This window comes from Musca vetustissima, unplaced genomic scaffold (assembly GCF_032173495.1).
Source record: "Musca vetustissima isolate MV318-11 ecotype Yass unplaced genomic scaffold, APGP_CSIRO_Mvet_v1 utg12664, whole genome shotgun sequence".
Lineage (NCBI taxonomy): Eukaryota > Metazoa > Arthropoda > Insecta > Diptera > Muscidae > Musca > Musca vetustissima.
The window spans coordinates 685,691-695,558 of record NW_026885900.1 but is presented as its reverse complement, the minus strand read 5'-3'; the positions used below and the strand labels follow the sequence as shown (position 1 = coordinate 695,558).

The following is a 9,868-nucleotide window of genomic DNA, read 5'->3' as shown; positions in this document are numbered from 1 at the left end:
AAAAGGAGGAAAAAAAGGAATAGGAAAATGAAGCTATTGCCAACAATATGAAAGAAGGTTAGATCACGGCTAGACTTAATTCTTGTTAAGTACAAGAAATGTATTCAACATTTACGAGTATTGAACTTTTGTTAGGACATTTTCGCGTGATAAGTGTTTTTATTGGCGGCCCTTAATCGGAAATGAAATCTTTTTCAGCTTCCAAGAGTGTTGGGATAACAAGTCGTCTGTCCGTCTGTCTGTCTGTTTGCCATCTATCCATCCCAACAGCCAACCAGCCAGCAATCCCGTCAGACATAAAAACAGAAGACATTGTCCTCGTATACATCTGTTTCCATTGTGGATGGAAATTGATGCCATTTTACGAACGTTGTCGTTGTCCTGCTGTAACAACAAGTACAAATTGAAATTGATACAATTTCTTGTTTGTGGCGGATCGAATCAACCTCTTCAATTGGATATTATGTTCTCTTTTGTATTCTTAGACAAAGATTTGGACACCTCCTTGGCCCTCCTCTCACTTGTTAGGAAATGTTTGTCTCTGTGTTTGTGTGCGGCAAAGATTGTCACAAGAAAGACGTGATTTTATACGAAGTTAACCTCCAAATGTTCATCCTGACCACATTCATTTAAATGCCTTTACTTTATAGCTAAATAGCCGGTAGGATCCTACACAGCAGATTGCAATCATTGAGAGGCTAGTTGTTGACTTCATTATCAACCACCCCCTCCTCCCTCTCATTGTTGTTGACAGTTATGACAGTAGAGATAAGGCTTCCCCTCCTCCTACTAAGTGTAGCTGTTAATTTGATTTAAATTTGACTTTGTATGTGGCAAGTGGAGAAGTGTAATTAGGTTTCTGGTAGCAAAACCGCTGTTCTGTTGTCTTAGTTGCCTTGGCAATGTATCCTTGATTCGTACACCCCTTCCCTCCTAAATTACCTTGTTGCAAAGGCAACGGGAAATGGCTTGTGCTGATGGTAAACATTCTATGACGTTCTTCCTCTTTACCTTTTCGTTGGCTTGTAACGTAATCTGGATATTCTCTTGCGGTTTTTCAAGTAGTTACGAGTACCAGACACAGTGACCTAAACAAGAAAAGTTTTTGATAAAAAAAGTTAGAGGTAGTTTTTTATGTTTGTTTGTGGGAAAATGTAAAACTATGTTAAAATTGGATTTTGTTGTGTAGTTTTGTCAGTTCATCTTCTGGATGTCAGGAAATAAATATCAGATGAAGTGTTGAAAATTGGGTGTGAAGTATAATTGTTTGTCATGTCATAGTTAAAAAATAGGTTAGCATATTAAAGACAATTTTTTTAGACATTTTTATTTTATGCAAATGAAATTAAATGAAGGTAGGAAGCCGCAGCATTGATTATTAAATTTCCCTATCTTTATAATATAATAATTACGTGTATGTTCGTGATCGCTAAACTCAAAAACTAGTTTGGAGTGAGGAGTGTTTCTGTGTAATTTGAAGTTCGCCCAACAGATGGCGCAATATTCTGTCATGACTTTTCGACGGAACCAGACTTGTAGTGAAAATAAAATTAATAATTAAAAGGATAGATAAGAGATAGACTGGTGGCCGAATTACAGTAATTTCGTCTAGATCCTCGACGAGACCTTCATATGGGGACTATGCAAAATCATGATAAAATATAGAGCCTTTATTGTGAGGAGGTCTATTACTTTTCGATAACTTTAAATGCTAAATTACAGTCAAATTGATTGGAATTTGGAGGCTGTGGTCTTGAAAAAAGGGTATATTGAACGGCGACTCAAAATCGAACTCTAGGTGAGTATATTAAGAATTCTGAAGGAAAAAATTTTCTATTGGTCAAATTTTTAAGTTATGGAGGGATGGATTTTTTGCTGGTAACTTAGAAGTCCGAGAAGAAAAATCTCACTTTTTTGTATGCGGCTTTTTTAGGTTATTGGTGTTCGATTATGTGAAGATGAATTGGGTAAAAGTGGAAAAGAACTATGAAAAAATGCGCATATCGACTTCTCGTATTTGGGGACCTTATATAAAATATTATGAGCGAAATTTTTGTAGATTATTGAAGATTCAAAAAGTTCGTCTTGAGGTTTTCAAACAAAACAATAATAGCGATGAAAAGAAATTAAGGATGAAACACACACAAGGACTCCAGATAGAAGGAGGATAATCTTCATTCGATTTGACTAAAAGCATGACATCTCATAAATTTGATGCAATATAAGTAGGTGGGCCCTGGGGCCCGGCCCGAGGATAAAATATTCTTCATTAGATTTGACAGAAGTAGCTGCATTATCTGGATATAAAAATGACAAAGGTTTTTCTCCATGCACTTTAGATTTACCAGGAAAAGATTTATGACGCCATCACTCAAAAACTTGACCTGTTGCAAATTTATTCTTCTGGATTTCTTATAGAAACCCCAAAGGACTTTCATTCCCATAAGAAATTTTCAACGACACTTGTTGCACAGTGTTATAGTGTTCTATGAATTTGAAATTATATTGAAAATAACCTGCAAGGTCAGAAGCTCCTTTATGTAAAGTTTATGCCAGCATTTGATTTTTTTCTGCCAGTAGGTCCCCCATTTTTAGAAAATCTAAAAGGCCAGTTGGTTAAAACTTCAAAATACCGATTGTGACCTGTGCAAAGCAGTAAATATTAGGAGTAGGTGGAGAGTAAAATTTGCAGGTTGCAAAATTCAGAAATGACCTCCATCAAATGAGGATGGGACTTTATATAGGAGCTATGTCAAACATAATCTAATTTGTTTAACCATCAACAACGCGAAATAGTCAATTACATACATTTCGGTTGGAACGTGCGCCTTGGACCATAAAAATATATAAAAATGGACTCGAATGAGCGCTATGTTAAAACATGGATCTGAATTGAAAAATTACTGTGGACACCCTTTTCAACCACAAAGACCCAGAATGCCAAATCATCTGCTTAGTTGGAAAAAACTGAGTATCTTAAAAATTCCTTGGGTGGGACAGGAATTTTAAACATTTTTTTAACAAACCTCGTAAAGATGCCTTCCTCTAGTTATAATGGCTAGTTTTTCTCTCTTGTGAATATTAGCTTAATTTATTTCTCTTACATTTGAAAAAAAAAAATTAAATACCCCAATGAAATTAGAATTTCCATAATTTCGACAATACCCGTTGGTCCATAGTTTTTATAACAATAAAAAATTCTTTAGTTGTAATGAAATTTTTCCCATGGAAATTCTAAATAGCGCCATTCAACTTGAATATTTCATTTTTTTTATTTCGTGGTTACTCTCCTAATGACAGAGAAGAGAATTCGGTGGTTTTTTTATGTATGTGTGTATGGTTGTGCTGGCACTCATCTATGAGTAGTGGTCCTCCATTGACAAGTAACAGCAGCAGAAGAAGTGGAAAACATTGTAACTATGAACATTGTTGTTGTTTTTTGTTGTTTCACATCGAATAGTTTTTTCTTTGTTGGCTGTTGATTGGCAGTTTTATGGCTGGCAATGCCTTTGGATATGTTTGCGAGAAAAAATCGAAAAGTTTAGTTTTTTTTTGGTTGCTGTTGCCACTCTCGTTTGTTGTGCATTTAAATTGTTTTCATTAAAGTTTTTCCAAAGCCAATTATTGTTCATTTATTTGATACTAAAAAATAAAACGGGCAGAGGAGAAAAAAGTAATTTAAACTATCTAAGTGAATTTTATTTATTTTTTTTAATTGTAACTTTGGGACTATTAATTAAATGCTCAGATTAAAAGGATTTATTTTTCTTTGGTATACAGAAATCAAAATATATTATTTTTCTCTCGTAATTTTTATTTTATTACAAGTTATCAAATAAAAGACATTACTATACTTCAATATTGCCTAACCTAATATATTTCCCTATTAAATGTCCATTTCAGGACTAAATTGTCCTTTTTGTCATACATCGTGCGAATCAGTAGGAGTCCTTTTAACGATATGTTTTTCTTTGTTTGTTGTTTTGCTTTTTATTTTCATAACAAAAGCTATTGGATTTTTTACCAAATAAAATTGAAAGAAATTCCGACACATCCTGCTGTTGTATACGTGCCTGAAATATGAAAAAACACCGAAATTTCTTATGAAAAAAAATCATTGCCATGAAGAATAAGTTGATTGACCTCAAATCAAAGATAGAAACAAATCAAATCAATGTTTATGTGTAAAAAATAATGGAATGTAACAAAAATATAAGTTTTGTTTTAGGAATCACAAACTTGATTTTCAAAATAAAAGAGTTTTTATATAGCAATAAGGAATAAAAAAGTTTTATTTACATCTTGATTATGCGTGGAGTTCAATAGTTTTTTATGTTAATAAAAAAATCAATGTAGTGTGACAAATCTAGTTTTGAAAACTACGGCACAGGACCCATATACGAGTTCTGAACGTTTTTAGGTAGTTTTAATGAGCACCTCAGGATGGAGGTCATAAACAAATCGTATAAGGTTTCCGACGATTTTAGTTCATTTGGTTGGAGGTCATAAAAAATATCTTTATGATTTTTACTTGTTTATTGTTTATTAAAAATTTATATATTTATTTGAAAGTGTCGGATTATTCTTTAAAAATTCATATTGTGATTTGTTCTTCTACAAAAATTCCACTTTAAAAGCTCCCTTGCCATAGGGCTCCGCTGCATTTGTTTCCACATAGTAAACACCATCCTTGGCTGAATATTTTAAATCACCCATTCTCTCCGCTAGCCAACGGCAACTTGTCAAATCTAAAATCGTATAACTGGGACATTTTAAAACCAACAATTCTTGGTTTTTAACCGGCAACCACATTTCTGTTATAAGCTCATAAGCACGAATATGAGAACATGACACATCCTTCACATCACAGCCAGGTTGTTGTACACCACCATTGGGATAATAATCGACATGACCACAAGGTGTGCGAAAACCCAAATAGCCAGCATTGGTGTGTACAACTTCAACAAAATCAGCATCATCGGCGGTTAGACGTTCATCATGGGGTGTGGATTCGTTAAAGAAAACACCAGCCGGATCTAGAGCAGTTATGCGTGCTAATTTTTGTTGTACACGCTGATGGAGGCTGTGCCCGAGTACCCCACTTATTTGTGCACCCAAACTAAAGCCAACTGCATGCAGTTGTTGGAGATCTAAATTGAAACTATCATGTAGTAGGTAGACTAAATCTGCTAGGGCTTCTGCAATTTGCGGAACTTTTAAGGCACCTGCTGCAAGATCGTCAGAATTTTCAATTACCTCACTGTAATCGACAACAATAACATTGCCATCTTCCAGCTGCAATTTTGCGTTCTTTACCAAATTGTTCATTGGGTGATCTTTATTATCCGCAATACCATGAATGGACAAGCTGGGAAAGAGAAATTTGGATTTTATTAGTTAAATTTGGAAGTATAGTCGAAATTCAAAAGTCCCGAAAAAATTTTCCCCTATAATTTTTATATGGCTTATAGCGACATAATTTCGAATAAATAACAATCGAAATAGATTATAACAACAGTCAAGAGAACGGCAAATTTGGTGGCTATTAAAGATAGTAACTGTAAGCGGTATCATATAACGTGCAGAACTTTTTGTGGTACTTTCGGATAACGTCGATAGAAACTACTTACGTTGTCGGTTTCGTGGGATTCAGAACATTTCGTATCACTGACTCTACATTTGCCTCCAAAGGTTGTGGTATATCGGGATTTTGCCTTGTGTAAACATAATATTTCACAGAATCTTTTACATTCGCATGGCCAACAACAGCTGTATGAATTCCAGTGGGAAATACTGCAAATAATGCCAGCGGGAAAATAATTCCCGACATTGCTCCGCAGTGAATGTTCATGGTTTCGATTTAAGTCGAATACTGTTTTGAAGAAATATTCTCAGACGTAAAAATGATTGGGTCTTTCGTGAAACGTATTGGCCATTCATTGACAAGATAAGATAATTCAACAAATAATCTAATAAATTGCATTTACGGAATTATTTATGGTGTGGGATATAAGGCATATCGAACCGTGATGTATTATTTTTTATTATTATTTTTTTTTACATTTAAAGATAAAATTTAAAGGGGTAAAGTAAAGGTTTAATATTTACAAAAACATTTTTAGTCATTGATTTGTCATGGTTTCGAACAGTTATTGAAATTTTTAGAAAAAGAGATCGGGTTTGATGGATGAAAGTTTCTATGAAAATAAAATAAGCTTCGAGATCAAACATTTTTACTGATCTTTTTTCATGGTCATCAGCAAACAATATATCTTATTAACACTAACCTTTGATGAATTTGTTCTTCTGGGATTCTTATATTCTAAACAAGGGAAATTTTCAATACACATCATTTTGGTGTTTTGATTTTTACAGAATATCTGATTAATTTATAAGTACGTCTTTTATAAATTCAGAACTTTATAAAATCACTTCGAGTTTCACCAACTTTAATCTATTTCATAAACACATTTTCTCTTTCCGAACCTTTCGTTAAAAAAAATAATTTCCAAAATATACACCATGGCATCCTTAACGGATATGAAGTAAAAAGCCTGGCAGCCAGAAAAACCATCCTTTGGCTGTAATCAAATACCGAACGGAAATTAATATCACACAAGAGAATGCCAAAAAATGAAGACGATGAAAACAACAAAAATGTGACAACACAATAACGAAAATGCTCATAACTTGTTCAATGTACGCACCACATTTACAAATCACAAGGACATTCGTCCTTAATAGGCCCAGAAAAAAATCAATAACAGAAATTGAAAGAATAATTCCTATTTTTTCTTCTACTCTATTTCTATGAAAAATTGCAATTTTCTGACAATTCTTTAAAGGAGTACTTTTTGTTGCTGTGTTTCTTTTTTTTTGTAATTGAATGCATTCCTTGTTAATCGTTTGAAAATACACACAAAATTGATAATTAAATTAACAGACAACTATTAAACCGCCTGCTGTCTGATAGTAATTAAATACCAGATTAACACATGATTGCACACTCACACACAAACACAGTCAAACCTCTCTTACATTGACTCACTTACAACTTCGATTGGAGAAGGATCAGCCTTTATATAAAGGTTCCTTTTTCAGAGGTTTACAAGGATTGAAAGCTCTTACAGTAACATTAGGTCGAATTGGCTATAGGTCAATTTTTGGGTTATGGTGGGATTGCATATTATTCGTCCATTTTTCGATAATCGTAAAATAAGTACTTCAAGCCGATATTTTTTGTTCGGAAAAACTATTCTTGATCGGAAAAACTTATATTTACGAACATTAATACATTTCGAATAAATTCAACGGTTCGGAATTATCTAAAATATTTACCATGACTAACCATATTGTTTTTGGTAAAGATCGGTTAATATTTAGGAGATGAATTGGACCAAATGCTTCATTTTTGCCTGATTTTCTGGTCACTCTAAAGGAAAGGGGATCGGGCCAAAGAGTAAGAAGCATGCCTGCTTCGAAAAAGATAGGTCAATATTTAGCGGGTCCAATGGACCCTGACTTTTGTATTCTATAGCGTATATATTAATTCCTGAAGGACATAGACCGGAGAAGTAGATAGTATATCAAAGAGGAGTAGTTGAGGGCGGAAATATAGTGCTGATCGCTTGAAAAATTTCCATGAGAATCCAGGTATGGTGAAGGACAACGCCTATAATTTTCGGTGATGATCAGATAATATGATGAATATGATGAAGTGGACCGAATATTTATTTTTTTGTGTTTTTTCCAGTCGAACATCACAACGCAAGCCACGTTGAAGGGAATCTGGGCAAGTAATTAGAAGGGCTGTACTGAATATTAATAATATTTGTTGACCTCTAGTCGGTCAAGAGGGTGCAAATATCGTGAAATATTATCAACGATCAGAATATAGAACCACAGAAAGTGAGATTTTTATGGAAGTTGTGTAGGTATGACGGCCCGGTCCGACTATACTGATCCGTTCACTGGTTAGATATTAGTTGTCCCTAACCTTTCAAAGTCGCTTTTATAAATGTTACTATATGGTCATTAGTTGATAAACTGTAGAATATTCTTGTAAAAATACAGTTTTTGCAAGCAAATTTTTTTCAATAATTTCAAATTCCTTAAAAAAAACTTTTTTTGAGCTAAAGAAAAAATATATCCCCTTTGAAGAGAATCTACTGTATATATTTTTCTGGTTTGAATTCATGACGGTGCAAATAACTGGTTTTTCATCGCTTAAGAAAACTTATGCAGGTCAATTTGAAAACAATTTTGAAAACAAATCTAAAAAACCTATGTTAAACACAAATTAGCTGGCTTAACAGAGTGATATCAAACATGTGAAGTGTGTCTGTCTCTTGAGAAAAAATCTATTGTTTATTTTTTTATAATTATTTTAACCTTTAACGCTGCAACGAATGCAAGTCAGCGCTTAAGTGAATTTTGAAGTTAATAACCCCAATTGTGGAGGTAGCAACAATTTCATGGAAATGAAACTACTTAAAAATGTGTAAATGTTACTACAAAACCTATTGTTATGGACCGACTAAAACCCCACAATAACGACTTCATCACAATTTTCCACACAAAATATGAATTCATTATTCGAATAATGTTGAATATGTATTAAATTAAAGTATTGAAAAACTTCAAAAACATTGAATTTTAATTAACAACAAATTGGATTTATTATCTGAAAATTCATGGATCGGGATCCGTTTCACGCGGATAAATGTTATCAATATGTTTGGCATAATGACACCAATATTTCAGCCCAATCTGACAGTTCTTCAAAATCTACAATTAATACGAAATTTATTAGTGATTTTCTGATCAAGGATCGTATTTCAAGTTTAAAAGGACGATGAAAACACAAGGACTCTAGATAGAAGGGGAATAGGTTCTACAAAAACATTCCTCATATGATTTGACTAAAGACATGCCACCTCGAAATTAACCTGCAAATATATAAAGGGTTTTCTTCATACACTTTAGAGTTACTAGAAAAAAAAACATTACGTCAAACTCAAAAAACTTGAACTGTCCCGACTTTGTCCTTCTGAATTCTTAATACACTTGCCGAGAGCTTTCATACTCAAAAATGAATTTCCAGACCATGAGCTCGTTTATGTGTCACAGTGTAATTAAATTAAATAAAGTAAAAAAATCGTTGAGAAATTTTTACAATAAAAATTGCTTTTAATCTTTGTCTACGAGATGTGAGGAAAATTTATATAAATTTATACAAGTGAAACATAACAAATTGTAGACAATTAATATTCTTCAGAACTTGTGTACGATGAAAGGGCTTTTGAAAGGCCAAGACAAATGACAGCCTAAACATAGTTTACATACACACGTATATAAACAAATATTCTCTCCTTAAATATAATTTCAATAGACATTCGCAATTAAATCTATAATAGCCGAAAGGAAATTTTAAGAGGTGTCATATGTAAGCAAAACAAAATTTCTAAAATTTTAAATATTATTGCAAATAATATTTAAAGATACATACAAATTATTTTAAAGTCAATTTGAATTATTAACATTTCATTATTGTTGTTTTCTTCTTCAACCGCTCTCTTATTATTGCTACATTGACTTTCTGTCACTCTTGTCCCAAGATAAAATGAAAACCCGCAGCTACACAAAGCTCATAGAAAAATAATAATAAAAAACACCAACAACGGAATTCTATTCCATTTTGTTTTATTTTGTACTTTCCATTTCTACAATTGTGTGGCTCTTTTAAATGGATGTAAATCTGCAGATAATAGCTCCGTATCTGTCTGTGTGCGAGAGGACATCTCATGGAACGTGGTCGTTTTTTAAAGCATTTTTCCCCTGACGTGTTTTTGTGCAATTTAAGCAATAG

The 9,868-nt window shown here is 33.1% G+C and overlaps 1 protein-coding gene across 1 annotated transcript; it reads right to left on the bottom strand.

The window, feature by feature from the left end:
- Positions 1 to 4,614: 4,614 nt before the first annotated feature.
- LOC133333243 (lipase member H-A) lies at positions 4,615 to 5,851 on the bottom strand. The gene is made up of 2 exons (XM_061541569.1): positions 5,631 to 5,851; positions 4,615 to 5,368 (listed from the first exon to the last, which is right to left on the bottom strand). The coding sequence occupies exons 1-2, from the start codon at positions 5,849 to 5,851 to the stop codon at positions 4,615 to 4,617; spliced, it is 975 nt and encodes a 324-aa protein (XP_061397553.1).
- Between the last annotated feature and the right edge of the window lie 4,017 nt (positions 5,852 to 9,868).